This window comes from Crocuta crocuta, unplaced genomic scaffold (assembly GCF_008692635.1).
Source record: "Crocuta crocuta isolate KB4526 unplaced genomic scaffold, BGI_CrCroc_1.0 scaffold177, whole genome shotgun sequence".
In the NCBI taxonomy this organism is placed as follows: domain Eukaryota; kingdom Metazoa; phylum Chordata; class Mammalia; order Carnivora; family Hyaenidae; genus Crocuta; species Crocuta crocuta.
In genome coordinates, this window is record NW_027531880.1 from 1,195,855 (window position 1) to 1,212,161 (window position 16,307).

The window sequence follows — 16,307 nt, forward strand, 5'->3', positions numbered from 1 at the left end:
TCTTTTATCTCTATTCTTCACTATTCTTCCAACAAGCAAACTGAAACACACCTATGATCTAGCTTCCTTATTTGTTTTTTTGTTTTGTTTTGTTTTTAATTTTTTAATTCTAATTTATTTTATGAATTTTTTTCTTCTTCCAAAATGACAAGAAACAGTATTTCACCCCAAAAGAAGGAACAGGAAGAAATGTCGGCCAGGGATTTAATCAACACAGATACAAATAAGATGTCTGAACTAGAATTTAAGAACACAATTATAAGAATACTACTTGGGGTTGAAAGAAGCATAGAAGATACCACAAAATCTCTTTCTGTGGAGATAAAAGAACTAAAATCTAGTCAGGTTGAAATAAAATGTGCAGAGGCGCTGGGTGGCTCAATCAGCTAAGCGTCCGACTTCAGCTTAGGTCATGATCTCACGGTTTGTGGGTTCGAGCCCTGTGTCAGGCTCTGTGCTGACAGCTAGCTCAGAGCCTGGAGCCTGTCTTCCGATTCTGTGTTTCCCTCTCTCTCTGACCCTCCCATGCTCATACTGTCTCTATCTCTCTCTCAAAAATAAATAAAACATTCAAAAAATTAAAAAAAAAGAAATTAAATGTGCTATAACTGAGATGCAATCTAAAATAGATGTAGTGACAGCAAGGATGGATGAACAGAGCAGTGAATGAGTGATATACAAGATACTATTATGAAAAATAATGAAGCAGAAAAAAGAGGGAAACTAAGGCAAAAGATCATGATACAAGAATTAGAAAACTCAATGACTTATTAAAAAGGGGCAGAGGCTTATGTGAGCAACTTATAGTGGAAAACTTTCCTAATCTGGGGAAGGACACAGACATTAAAATCTAGGAAGCACAGAGAACTCCCATTAGATTGAACAAAACCCGACCATCACCAAGGCGTATCACGGCCAAATGCATAAAAAACACAGCTAAGGAAAGAGTCCTGAAAGCAGCAGTGGAAAAAAAAAGTCCTTAACCTACATGGGAAGACAGATTAGTTTCTCAGCACATCTGTCCAGAGAAACCTGACAGGCCAGAAAGGAGTGGCAGGATATATTCAAAGTGCTGAATCAGAAAAAATATGCAAGATTCTTTATCCTACAAGGCTGTCATTCAGCATAAAAGTAAAGAAAAAGAGTTTCCCAGACAAACAAAAACCAAATGAGTTCGTGACACCTAAACCAGCTCTGCTGGTTTTTTAAGACAGTCTTCGAATGGAGAAAAAACCAGAAACCAAAAACAAAGACTGAAAGCAAAAAAGACTAGAAATTCGGAACACAGAATATCACCAGAAACACCAACTCTAAAGGCAACACAATGGCACTAAATTCATATCTGTAAATGTAAATGGACTAAATGCTTTAATCACAAGACATAGGGAAACAGAATGGATAAGAAAACAAGACCCATCAATATGCTGCCTACAAGAGACTCATTCTAGACCTAAAGACACCTGCAGATTAAAGTGAGGGGATGGAGAACCAACTATCGTGCTAATGGACATCAAAAGAAAGCTGGAGTAGCTATACTTATATCACACAAACTAGATTTTATTTTTTTTTTATTTAAAAGAATTTTTCATATTGATTTATTTTGAAAGACAAAGACAGAGAGCGAGCAGGGGAGGGGCAGAGAGAGAGGGAGATAAGGAATCCAAATCCAAATCCAAGCTTTGAGCTGTCAGCATAGAGCCAGATGCAGGGCTCAAACTCACAGACTGTGAGATCAAGACCTGAGCTGTGAGCCAAAATCAAAAGTTGGATGCGTAACTGACTGTGCCACCCAGGTGTTCTGCAATGTCTACTCTTAATGCTGTTTACTACTTTATTTTTCTCCTTGGTGCTTCTATCAGGCTTATATTTAACTCATAAAAAATCCTGTTTATCTTTCTTCTGCCAATACTAGAATGCAATCACATGAGGGTAAGGACTTTGCCTTTGCTTACTAATATATCCCCAGAACAGAGAACATAGTATACACCGAATATATGTTAAATATATGAATGGAAAGAGGGAATAAATATGAAAAAATATATTTTCTCAATAAAATTTCACTTACTTTGAACTCTTAATATGGAAAATCCTAGAAAAATAAAAATAACATGTATATAAACATAGAAGTAGATGCCCAGTGAATTCCTAAGTCAGTAACCCGTAGGGACATGCTTAAATCTTCAGTGTTCTACCATTCCCATGTTTTCCACAAAAACAGTAAGGCACAGGGCTGATCCTGAGCAGTACTGAGACTCATGAGCCTCTACTCAGCAAAAACTTGTGCATATTCTCTCCATGTCCACATTTACTTGACCATGGCTGTCATGTTGACATGCAGGGCAAATCCTGCATAGTGCAATGACAGGCAGGTTGCTGTGCTTAAAACAGGGGTTGTCTCTTTCCCTCTCTCTGCAGAGAAAAAAAAACAGTTTATGTCATATTTTTGAGGTTCCTAAAACATAGACATATTTTCTGAGCATCTCATATAGCTGTAAATGAAGACCCAATTTTTAGTACCCACTTTGAGCTTAAAAATAAAGTGAGAAATGGGATCACTGTACATGGACTACAGTGGTTCTTTATTTGGATAGTTACTAGATCTCATTCTGACATAAAGAGTAGCTTCTACATTGATCTTCCTACAAAAGCATCCCTTATAAAGATAAGGATTTTTCAATGGTCATTTATATCTGAATTCCCCTGCCTGATTATTCTTGCATGTAACATCAGGATCATATTTACCTTTGGGTAAATACTTCAATACTAACTGAAGAAATTATAGACTCCCTGGGTCAGAGAGTAGTATCCCTGTCAATATTAATACAGGATGGAATCTGCTATTGACAGATTGTTACAAATAGTAACAATATTAAAGTTTCATACCCTTGCTCTGACAATAATGTTCATAACCAGATGGTAAAAAAGGGAAGAAACAACAAAAACCTGAATGCTTTAATATAATTTCATGCCACAAAGTAATCCCCTGCAAGAGTTAACATACATCAGGTAGGGCAAACTGAAGATGTGATGGGATACATGGGGTGCCTGGGTGGCTTAACTGGTTAAGCATCTGACTCTTGACTTCTGCTCGGGTCGTGATCTCACAGTTTGTATGATCCACTGTGCTCTACGACAGGCTCTATACTGGCAGCACATGGAGCCTGCTTGGGATTCTCTCTCTGCCCCTCCCCTGGTTGTGTATATGCTCTCTCTCAAAACAAATAAAATTTTTTAAAAAGTCTAAAAAAATGAGATGGGATATACAGACTGAGTGAGAAGGCCTGTGGCAGTGAAAAGATTAGTCCTGGGGTCAGGTGGCCTGCTGCTGACACTGCCACTAACTAATAAGTATGGAATTTTTAAATTGTCCTAAATTATTACTCACTCTTTGTTATGTAGCACTTTCAGGTATGTTTCTTTCATTAAGAAGGGCAAAGAAGTTTTGAGAATAAGAAAATGTACCTCAGGGACAGTTTGTTGCCTTTGGCCAAGTTACTAAAATTTTGTCTTAGTTTATGCTGATTCATTCTCAGAGAACTTCTAAAAAATTTCGAAGTGGTACGTTCAGCTTCCTTCCTAAGGAATTCTCCAACAGTGTTAATAGATTTCTAGCAGTGTAACTGCGTAGCTATCAAAATAATTTGAGATGGGATTTTACCAAATCAAAGTTCAATAGCTACTCCCTACAGAAAAGCATCTAAACATTTTTTTTTTGTGGCTTTGTCCATTCAGTAAGCTGTCTCCTTTAATTTTCTTCTTAAAATTTGCTATTTTCATGAAGGTTTCTGTGACCATCAACAACCAAACACAATTCATATGATTAATGGCTTCTTTTTCTACAAAAACAAAATTCTTTTTTCAGTCTATAACCTCCTACTTTTTTTTTCTATATTAGCTTATTAAACAGTTGGTCTTTATTTACCTATAGCAATACTTCCTAGTATGTAGAAAACAATATCTCTTTTCATTAGCAGCAATGCCTACTAGAGAGGAATGAAAAATATGTCTAAGGGAAGCAAGCTGTTGCTTAGGTTGAATGTTAACTGCCTACTAAAAGAAACAAAAACTAAACAAAAACCCAAGATTTGATTTTATTTGAAAAGAAGTTTAATTACATCCACATATAAATTTACATGCACCTGATCAAGCAGTTCCTTTTCCCTTGAGTCATACAGAATATTTATTTTATTTGACAATACACTGTCTCCTTTTGATTTCTGATAAATGAATATGGCAGTAACAACCTGAACGAAAATAACACTGCTGGCAATTTTAACTTAGTACTGCCTTTTGCATTCAGGCCTCATTGCTCTGTGAATCAAATTCTGAATATATTTCCTCCCGAAATTTCCCTTTCTCATACAGGAAAGGTAAAAAACCATTTTAAAATGAATTGAGGAGAAAATCAATAATGTCATGTACATAGCAAAACACTACTAGATTTTTGGAAATGGAAAGCAAATAAACTAAAATATAAAAACAAGCAAACAATAAAGAAAAAACTCTTGAAGTAACTGCTTTTCAAATATAGACTGTTCATCTCTACTTTTCATTCTAAGGAATTCTGGCAGAACTGATTTGAAGAGACTTTCTCCTTGAAAAGCTGGCTCATCCACTACTACCTGCTAACTTAAGAAAGCAATTACATTCAAAACAGCTTTCTGTAAGTTCTTATCTGAGAGCTATGCTAGGACTTAACATTTTAAAAAAGAAATTTTTAAAAGAAATTTTTCCCCCTATATTAGGATTTAGCATGCAGTGGTAACCCACTGCTAAATACAGCAAATACACACATTTCAATTTGTATAGTTTGTATTTGTGGCTTTCAGACAGCACAGAGCGCACTTTGGATCTTGTCTCCCTCTCTTTCTCCCCCTCCCTAACTTGTGCTGTTCCTGTCTCAAAAATAAAAGAAAAACATTGAAAAGAAAGTTTGTCTCTCACTAGACTTTTCCTTATGGAGCTCACATCTAAAACAAAATTTTAGTTTGTTATGGAAACATATTTATAAAAGTCATGCTATTAACCTTTTGGTTTATATCTTGTTTGTGCTTTCTGCTTATATTGGAATTCCCTGAAGTCATACAAGGTAATCCTCAGCAGCACAGTCCCAGAGTCTTCACTACAACTTGTTTGTCACAGACTCACAGCTCCAAAAAGGCCAATGCTGGTCATAGGGAAACAGTGTCAGTCTTTCCAGGAAATACTTAAAGTGAGTTTGAGGAGGCTTTGAAAGACCTTGGCCTTAAAATACCTTTCCCACTAATCTTCTATGACATTTCATCCCTGAGATTTATTGATTGCCTTTGAGCTTAAAGCACATTTATACGTTTTGTGCTCTCAGTTCAAATGTCTCTTTATTTTATTTTTTTATTTTTTAAATGTTTTATTTATTTCTAGGAGAGAGAGAGACAGCGCGAGCAGGGGAGGGTCAGAGAGAGAGGGAGTCACAGACTGAAACAGGCTCCAGGCTCTGAGCCGGCAGTCAGCACAGAGCCTGACGCGGGGCCGAACCCACGAACCGCGAGATCATGACCTAAGCGAAAGTCGGACGCTTAACCGACTAAGCCACCCAGGCACCCCTCAAATGTCTCTTTAAATGGGAAGTACCATAAGCTACCATCTTACTGGTTCTCTGTCCAATTTTGAGCCTGTCTTGGTAAAGCATTTCCAACCAGTGGAGTCAGAACACTGGGCAACCATACTTTGGCTAAGTCTCTTGCTCCCTCCAGGTTCCACATGGGCAGAATGAGGGGATAGGGTCCCTTTCCAGCTGTAAACCTTCCAGGATTCTCTAAATAGGTGAGAGCTACTTAGAAGCAACATTTATGGAAAAAGACAATATACTGATCTTTGGGAGGAAAAGGTAAACCAGAAAATGGGGAATAGGGCACTGAAGGGAAATGGGAAAACCAATCATGGTTTACTTATTTCACAATTTTGCCAAAGGCCAGACCTGGTCAAGGAAGAAATCTGCTGTGAAAGAATCCTGCACATTCCTTTGTGTGAGTAAGCAGAACCTCAAAGGAGGAACACAAGTAGAAAATTATTGAGTGTTCCTGAAAGACATCTATGACACAAGTAGAACCAGCTTCTAGTCTTCCAAAGAACGCTGTGCTGAAAATTCTCATAGCAAACATCTCTTGGCTTGCATATGGTTTTTTTCTAACATTTCCAGAAAAAAAGTTAAAGAACAGTTTATATTTTCATTATAAGTCTATTGAGTAATTTTTAACTAGATACACCTAAATAATCTCAATAGCCTGTTAGGCATACCAACTCAAAAGACTCTTGATCTCAGATCAAGTATTTAAGTTTTAAAAGTCTTACAACAAAAGCATACAGATTCTTCTAGAATATATTAGGGGAAAAAAATCTAATGTAGTCAGAGAAAGTACTCTGGGTAAAAATAATAAAAGGAAAACCAAAATACACACCCCTTTTCATTGTTCTAATTCCAGAGGGTTAGTCCAGGAAAGGATTCTTCAGCAGCTGTCAGCAAACTAACAGGTGAGATAGGGAGGGTTATTTACCAAAAAAGTCTATGGTAACCAGAAAGGAGGCAAGTCACATTGTTTTCTTTTTTTAATGAGCTGCTCCTGTAAGACAGCAGTTTTTTTTTTTTAATGTTTTATTTATTTCTAGGAGAGAGAGAGAGAGAGAGAGAGGGAGAGACAGACTCTGAAACAGGCTCCAGGCTCTGAGCTGGCAGTCAGCACAGAGCCCAATGCGGGGCTCGAACCGACGAACCACAAGATCATGACCTAAGCAAAAGTTGGACGCCCAACCGACTAAGCCACTCAGGCGCCCCCAATTCACATTGTTTTCATGAGAACTTTCTTTGTGAGGGAAACGTATTTGTTTTTCTCCTATCTCAAAAGTTACTGATATGAAAAAGGACACTACAAGGCATAGGCAACATCATTTATACCAGGTGGGCCCCCTCTTTATTGTATCTGCAACCAGCAGTAATAATCAAAATATTAAACTACTGGTACAGCAATAGGCAAGTGCTAAATCCAAATGGACACCACCTGCAAACCACTGTAAAGCTTTATAGGTGCACAACAGCTGCCTATCAGCTCACTTTCCACCTCTTAAACTAAACATAAAATCTACCTTGGCCCATTATCAGATCTCCTAATTCCTAACTGACTTTTAAGCAGATTGCATGGTCTACATATGTGCTAACCAGTACAGTAGCCACGAGCCTCAGGTAGTTACAGAACATGTGAAATGTGGTCAGCCTGTAGTGAGATATTCCATAAGTAAGAAATATATACTAAATTCTGAAGACTTATTAAGAAAAAAAAAGAATGTAAAATATCTTAATATTTTATATTGATTACATGTTACAATGATAATACTTTGGACTCACTGTATTAAATTTAAGTCTTATTACAATTGATTCCATGTTTTTCTCCTAATTTAAATGTAGCTATTTTAAAATTTAAGATAACATATGTGATTTGCATTATATCTCTATTGCATACTACTGGTCTAGATCTCCTGACATCCCCAAATTGAAATATTCTTATTCTACATTTAACACTCTTAGGGGTCTTCAAGAGAGTGAGTTAATCTAATAAACTAATTGGTGTTAATATGTCACTCTCTTCAAACATGCAGAGCTGGAAGGGACCTTTACATTAATTCACCCAATCCCATTTCATTTTTATAGCCAGGAAACTGAGCTATAAATGTGTAATACTTATAGAAGATAAATGTGTAACAAACACATCAAGGATAGGACTAACACAGCCTCCTAACTTGTAGCCCAGTCCTTTTCCCGGTTTTACTATTTTATCACTGCATTTGCCTTTATCCTGCAGATAATACCTTAACCCAAAGCAGTGATCCTTACCAGAGCAGATATTTCAGGCATAAGGAGGGATACAGGCACAGAGAGTCATTTCAAGTCAGATGGCAGGCTGTTTATTCTGCCTTCTGGGGTATGACCCTAGTTCTTTTCAATCATCTCTTTAAAATGTGATTGAAAGGATCCTGTTGCTAAGCTTCTCCCTTCAAAAGCATACCTCATCATTTAGAGATTAAAATTCAGGCTTCTTAGCCCTCTTCCATCATGTCATAAAAATGCAATTCCAAACAGCATTCCAAGAATTATGTCTCTATTATTAACTGTATTTGAATACCTAGAGACCTGCTGATCTTAGGTCTCTAGTTTTTGACTTATAACAGTATTCTACTAAAAAAAATAAATAAAATCCTTAAATTTCCTTAAGAATTCTATTAACCTGCAATATAGCTTCTAAGACACTGACATATCATCACTTCTGTGATGTTTTCTGTATAGGAGGTGTCATTATATTCCAGGATAGACTTGGTTACTAAGACAGACTTGCAACTAATCTTCTTTAAGTAAGTTAATGGAATTTCTCTCCTGCTTTCACTAGGGAGAAAAAGAGTAACGACTGCTGTTATTGTACTTGTATGATCAAGGCCACTTAAAAATTAATAACTTTGGCTTTTTGTTCCAGAGGTGGATTTGCCTTGTGGCAATTGGCATTGTATGGAGAAATGTCCTTGCACTGCTCCTGTGAGAAGAAAAGTGATCCATAATGTGAAAATTACTTACCTAATGTTGGAAATTAAAAATGAGCAATCTGAGGATTCGGAGCTAAGATCACAACTGGAGAATTTCTTTAAAAATATATCAAACCACCCACCCATTAAGCAACAAACAACCCAACAATAAAACTGAGGGTTTACAACTAGATATTATGTATACTTCTAAACATGAGTTGTTTAATGACATTGCCCTTATTCTCAAATATGTCAATTTTAGAAAGAATTATGCCTTTTTTTTTAACATGCCAAGAAAAATCAGAAATTCAGAAAAAGATGCATCATGTTTCAAGAATGTCCTAGATTTTCTAGATTTAAAATATTCTGTTCCAAGCCTCTTCTATGTCTTGTTATAATGGACATTTGTTGTTTCTAAAATTGAATTTCCTAGCCATGTGGTTGGTGTGGGTCCTAACGGTCTTCAGCCATAAGTATGTGCTACTCTAGGCTGCAATTCAGGAGAGAGAACTTATTGAATTCTGGCTCATTAAGCCACGGTGACATTATTCTGCAGCTGGCTTGAGCCATCAGGGAAGTGGACTTTTTTATTTGCTAGCTTAGAACCTGAAAACATATACCTGGAAGTATCTACCTTCTAAACATGAAGGGATAGCTCATTCCAAAGCCCATGTTTAAAGATTTAACTAAGACACAAAGCATATACAATTGGCTGCACCCATTATACTAGGGATGGCAAACTCAAATGCATTCAGGGGCCAGGCCAGCACATAATGTGGAAACCTGCCGGATGTGATATAATAGGGAGTGGTGGAGAAGAGACTGCTGATCTTTTCTGAGTGCATATAAATTACAACGAAAACAAATATAACACTGTGTCGGTCAAACAAAACTGCTGACCTTAGGTCTGCTATCTACGTTAAATTCATTGGCATTGTATTGGCCGCCAAGTTTCCACCTAGCTCTAAAATGAACCTCAGAAGCCTCTATTAACCTGACCCTAAATAATTCCTCTTTAGTAAATCTCATACAACCCAGTCATGTTTTTAATCAATTTGGGTTGCTACACAGTCTCCTTTTCCCTACTTAGGTAGGTCTAAGGATTAATTATTTAAGCTGCTGAAAACATCTTGTTACATGAAAAACAACTGGGAGTAAATAGTATCTACACTTTCTAATTGCCATTGTCTTTAAGCTAAAGAAACAAAGCCAAATTTATGGGGCTAACTACCAGGCTATCAAAGGAATATCTTTACCAGGGCTGTTTGTTCGAGGGCTCAGGAGTTTCCTGGCACAGCTCCAGCCAATATGCTTTGACTGGCTGGAGTTTTTTAAGTTTTTATATCTAATAGAAATCATCCATCTGTCCCACATCTTGAAAAATTTCCAAATGCACCAGTAGTATGGAGATCAGTTTAGACATTTTTAAGTAAAATGGGAACCGAATAAAGTAGAAATAAGTTAATTTATAAAGAAGTGAGGCTATTTCTGATATTTATTTTTTGAAATTGGAAAATGATGGGGAGTTTCTTAACAGAGACCTGTGATGTCTAACAAACCTTTCAAATCTGAGTTTAGGTTCCAAGTGAACTCTTCTAAAGAATTAACAGTCACAGCTTGGAGGTACCAATCCAATAAAATAAAACAAAACAATCTCTCTTCCCCCTAATTGGCAATAGAGAAACAGGCAAAGATTTAGTCATTTAAAGCCCATTCTGAGTGTAGTTTGCTGCTTTAAGTAAAAGAGAATCTTTTTCTTATTGGCTAAAGCCAGTAAGATAAATGGAAGTCTCTTTGTTTTCTGTAGACTATTTATAGACTTTAAAACAATACAACAACAAAAACCCCCAAACTCTGAACCTACTTATTTACTATAATTTCTATTGACTTACTGTCAGTTGGACTTTGAAGGCACAGAAAGAGCTGTGAATTAGGTCTACCACGAAGATTGCTGGTACTCAACAACTTGGGATATAAACAACTGAAATGCATAAAGTTAGGAACAGCTCCCAGTATAATCACCAAAAGCTTAATATTCTAGCAAAATAAAAGCATTTTTCCTTATCAAGTGTAAAAATTATAAGAATTTCCTATGGTCTGGAACCACAGGGAGGTCCTTACTACAGGAGCAGGTGGAAGAGCTAATTTTTGCCTGTGATTCTTACTGGTGACAGGATGCAGATGGGATTAAAGCTCTCCTTCCCGTCACTGCCCACTTGAGGTTCACACTGAATTGCACACATTGGCATCTGTTCCTCCTTGCCTATCATATTTGTTTTCAGGGGATCTACTAAGCTGTCTCAGAGAAATACTTTTTTGATTTTATCTTTTATATATAAAAATAAAATTCCATGCATCCAGGCAACAAATAAGCATTGAGCACTCAGTCTGTGTTCCAGAAGTCTGAGGACAGAGCAGTGAACAAAACATACAAAATGATCAATAAATAACTCTCATACCCTCTATTCGGGGAATGAGATTAGATTCATTCAGGGAATGAAGCAGTTTGCTAAGAAAATGTTGCTTCTAAGCAGAGTACTTAACACTATGCAAAAGATCTCCATGAACACACACACAAGACAAACTGTGTCTGAATTTAATAGCTGAAATTTCAGTGGCTGAAATAATAGCAAAGTGGACTCCACAAGATATACTACGTCAATTTTAAGTTAGTGAAAACTAATAATTCACTTTTTAAAAAGGATTACTTTTACAAATACATTTTTGGATAGCAGCTACCCTTCTACTTTCCTGATAGACATAAGTTAATGCAACTTGGGAGACAATCCAGCAGGCCTGACATATTAGCATACGAGTATGATTTTGATGAGCCAGGGATTGCGGAATACAATCTTCAGGTTCCATGAGGTGACGGTGTAATGAAAGCAAGACTTATCCCCACAAAACTTGGTCTAAATTCCACATTAGGAAATTAAACTGCTGGCTCTAGCTAGGTTACATTTTCTGAAAAGGAGCACCACAGTAGGTTCAAAAGTAAGGAGTGCTTCTAGCAGTGACAACTTTTCAATGATTTTGCAGCCACCCCCACCTCCTGTGGACAAGCTTAAAGTCAAGGGCTCAAAGTAAGGTGTTGAGTGCTAGAAACAGGGGACTGAGGTGTTGGGAAATTTAATTAGCATGTGTGAAAATAAAAGGGCTCATAGCTGAAAGCCACTCAAAGTGTGAAGAGTTATGATTGCTTTTTGAGAAACTCCCATTTCTCAAGAGTGAACAAGTCTGGGGAAAGATGAGCTTTTTTGTTTTTTTAAAAAAATATTTTTCAAGTCTTTTGCTGGTGAGGCTTCTACAGTATTTGCTAATATATCTTACCTTTACTAAAAGAATGATTTTTCTTCATCTGCTCAGGGCAAGAACTTGCTCGACCATGAAGAAAGCTAGTACATGCATCTGCACTGGATAAAATGCCCCATCTTGTAACAAATTTTATAACTCAGGGAGATACTTTTTTAAGCTTCCATGAAATCCTATCCAATTCAATATGTAACCATAGAGCAAAGATTAGAAATGAACTTGAGGTCTCTGTACTCCAAGAACTCACCATTTTGAGCAGGGGGAGGTGTTATGGATCTACCATACAAAGACATACTGAAAAACTTTAATATAAAGCCAACTGTGGCAAGGACTATAACAGATTAAACCCAATAGGTTTAGAGTTGGCTTTTTAAAAATTAAATGTTTATTTATTTTGAGAGAGACAGAGAGAGCAGGGGAAGGGTGGAGAGACAGAAAGAATCCCAAGGAGGCTCTGCATTATCAGTGTACAGCCTGATCCAAGGTCTTAATCTCATGAACTGTTTGATCATGACCTGAGGGAAAAGCAACCTGCTTAACCGACTGAGCCACCCAGGCACCCAAAGTAGTCTTTTCATAAGAGGTATTTGAGCTGTGTCTTGAAAGCTCAACAGGACTCTGAAGATGAGGGGAAGGGCATTCGGGACAGAACAAAGTAAATGAACAAAGGCACAAAGTACACTTGGAGAGAGGAGGCAGAAATGTGACTAACACCTAAGGAGGCTGCTGTGGAAAAACCAGTGTGGTAGAAGGAACCCAAATCCTCTGAGATTAAGGATTGGGATTTTACTCATAACGTAAATTTTGGGGAGAGTTTTAGGGGAACATCAAAGGCAGCTGCTAAATAAAGGAATGCCATTGTCTGGGTTAAGTCTTAGAAAACTAATTGTCAGAAGAGAACTAAAGAGACACAAAGCTACAACCACATTCAGGTGAGAGATGAAAAACCCAGGACTTGAGCAGAGGAAGTATAAAAGCAATGCCTATGGTAAGTAAGGGACAGAAGTGAAACACTAGAAAAGCCAAGCACTGGGATTTGGCTCCTGATTAGATGCTGGGGGGCTTAAGGGTCAGGAAGAGAGTGCTCAGATGAGTCTAACGTTCAAGCCTTAGGAAGAAACAGGATGTAAGATGAGAATGAAAGAGATGAAGGATAGAAAGTAGAACAGACTATAACTATAATGAAAAAGACTAGCTGAAGATAGATGCAGCATGCCTAACAGAAAACACAATTATGTGAACAATTTAAAAATAACTGATTATTCAGTATTGACTATATGCTATCTACTTAAAACTAAACAAACAGACACTTTAAGTATCTGAAAGTGTCAGCTGAAGGGAGAGAGTCAGAAGATCCTTCATAACCTGACACTAACTGGGGAGAAAATGTAGCCAAAGGTAACATTTACTATATATACTGCTTTCAAGTTGCTTTAAAATTTTTTTTACCTTTCTAGAGATTATGGATCCTCCCCATTCTTTTTCATAACCACACTTGCTATATACTACACAGATGTGCCACAACTTATCAATTCATCAATCTCCTTCTGAAGGATATAGGTGGGGAGAGGAAAAATGCATCAGCGTTGTCAAATAGCCAAGAATATGCAGGAAGAAACTGATGCTTCATATCACCCTAGAGGTCATTTCTTCCACTATAGTTTTATTTTTTATTTTTTTGACTCAAAGTCTGCTGGAAGAGACACAGACACATAGAAAGCAGCTGCCCATTCTGGCATTGTTTTTTCTCACAGCAGGCACATATTGTCCCAACCAGCCAGGCTGTTTGCTATTAAGCACATAAACTGACAGTTATTTTTTGAGGTTTGATTTTTGTTAAATAGAATCCTGAACATGAGGGGCCACCATAAACTAGACCATGCCCAGAGCTCCCAAGTTAGAGCCAGGGTCAAGGTATACTTCCCCTAGTTGTAGTAGCTGCAAAAAAAAAAAAAAAAAAAAAAAAAGGCTTATGGAAAAATCATAAGACAACTTAGGTATAGGCATTTATTACATTTAGCTTCAACATACCTCAAATTCCAGATAGTGATCTTTCAGTCTGTATTCATCTATCTCCTTGGCTTTAACTTTCTTGTCCGGGGGATATGAGCGGTGTTCAGCCAGCTCAGTGGTAATCTGCTTCAGTTTGCTTTCATGAGATTTCAGCTGTTCTTCCTGCAGGATTTTATTAAAGTTATTTAGCATCCAGAAAATAAATCAATAAAAAAATCATAGAGTACTTTTAAAAATCCCTTATGATGAATGACTTCAATTCATCAAAACAGTCCAATGTGCCTCGGCTGCCACATCTTACCAACTTTCTCAGGCTAGTACTCACATATACCTTTGCAAAAAGACAACCAGTCCCCTTGTTATAAAATCAAATACTTTTCAGAGCCTCTTATCAAATATATCAGTCATGAAGTTGAGAACAGGCTTCCTGAGAAATAATCCAAAAGGCAAGGTACCAGTTAAATACTTAAGAGTCCCACATAATTTGGCTTTACTATTTCCTGCCCACTCAGCAATGCTGCTAATTCCCCCCGTCAGTCACAAGGAATGAAAAGCCTCTCTGCTTAGCTTTTTTTTCCCTTTTTGAGACAAGCAATGCCACCAAGAAATAATTCTCTCAAAGCTATCCATATTCTAAAAATTGCAGCAACCTATGTTTCTTTCCCCTCCAAAGTAGAAGAGATTCTAATTTCTTTCAATAATAAAATCTTATTGATCCAAAGTAGTGATTCAAATAAATGCTCCTATAGAGAAATTATTGCCTGAACACTGTCACTATACGCACCATGCACCAATGCAACACGGTGGATCCTATGCGAAAGAATTTATATACTAGGGGCAACATTTTTATCACCTTAGAATAATGAGACACCATCAAATCCTCTGGCAACATTTTAAAAATGAAACAGAGAGATTGGAATTTTCTTACATTCCTAAAGTTATATGACTGCTTTGTTTACTGTTCTACATTCACATATATGTTATCCAAATTCTTGCTGAATATAAATTTCACATGTACAATAAGAAATAAATGAATATAATAATGAAAAGGAACTGATTAAACTAAATGATAAATATAATTTAATAACACCATAATTTCTTTTCCTTTTTGTTTTTAAGGGCAGACAAAAGGAATTTCCCTCCATCATAAAGTTCTTACTTTTGGACTTATCAATTTGTACTCTTTATAAAAGACACAGCAATAAGAGAAAAAAAAAAAAAGATGAGTTGTTTCCTACTGGTTCCAAAATTCATGTCACCCTAGACGATCACGAGATGAGTTAAAGGTACAAAATTACATGCATAATAAATCATCACAATTCCCAGTTGAATTCTTTCCATATGGTATTTTTGTAAATTAAAATTACTAATTAAATCCAAGATCAGTAAGTAGTTGCCATGTAATGAAAAATTTAAACCTTAAAGTAACTGTAATTAATCTGGCAACTTAACCTTGCAATTCAAATCGAGTAGAACAATTTAGAAGTGAAAAGTCCTAACAATTTTAATTTATGATGTAGGAGTATATTGATAAACAGTAAAACCTTGGTTTGAGCATAACTTGTTTCAGAAACATGCTTGCAATTTAGAGCACTTGTATATCAAAGTGAATTTCTCCATAAGAAATAATGGAAGCTCAGAGACGCGTGTATCATGCTGACTGATTTGTGGATAATTAATCATACCTGCAGCGCAGGAATAAATTCTACTTGATCGTGGTGGATAATTCTTTTTACGTACTGTTGGATTTTTATTGTTAGCATCTTGTTAAGAATTTCATCAGGGATACAGATCTGTAATTCTCTTTTTTAGTGAGGTCTCTGGTTTTGGAATCAAGGTAATCCTGGCCTCATTGAATGAGTTTGGAAGTTTCCCTCCTATTTCTATTTTTTTTTTTTTTTGGCATCTCTAAATGTCATTTTTAAAAATTTAAATTTTAGTTAACAGAACAGTACAATATTGGTTTCAGAAGTAGAATTCAGTGATTCATCACCTATATACAACACCCAGTGCTCATCATATCAAGTGACCTCCTTAATACCCATCACCCATCTAGCCCATCTCCCACCCATGTCCTTCCATCAACCCTCAGTTTGTTCTCTATCATTAAGAGTCTCTTGTAGTTTGTTTCCTTCTGGTTTCTTCCCATCCCTCCTTACCATGTGGTCATCTGTTTTGTTTCTTAAATCCACATGGGTGAAATCATACAGTATTTGTCTTTATCTGACTGACATATTCGCTTAGCATAATAGTTTATCTCTGCCCACATTGTTGAAAGTGGCATGATTTCATTTTTTTTGATGGTTGAGTAATAGTCCATTTTATATATTAAATATATATTTATACTTTTATATATTATATATTATTTTTATATTTTATAAAAATATTTAAAAATATATATATATATCACATCTTCTTATCCAGTCATCAATTAATGG

General features: G+C 36.5%; 1 protein-coding gene across 6 annotated transcripts in view; it reads right to left on the reverse strand.

Annotated features, from left to right (window-relative positions):
* PSD3 (pleckstrin and Sec7 domain containing 3) overlaps positions 1 to 16,307 on the reverse strand; it is a 593,010-nt gene that overhangs the window by 25,877 nt on the left and 550,826 nt on the right. For all 6 annotated transcript variants that reach the window (XM_077773127.1, XM_077773129.1, XM_077773131.1 and 3 more), the window contains one exon: positions 13,888 to 14,031. In XM_077773127.1, coding sequence (XP_077629253.1) covers positions 13,888 to 14,031 — 144 coding nt within the window. The remainder of the gene's footprint in view (positions 1 to 13,887; positions 14,032 to 16,307) is intronic.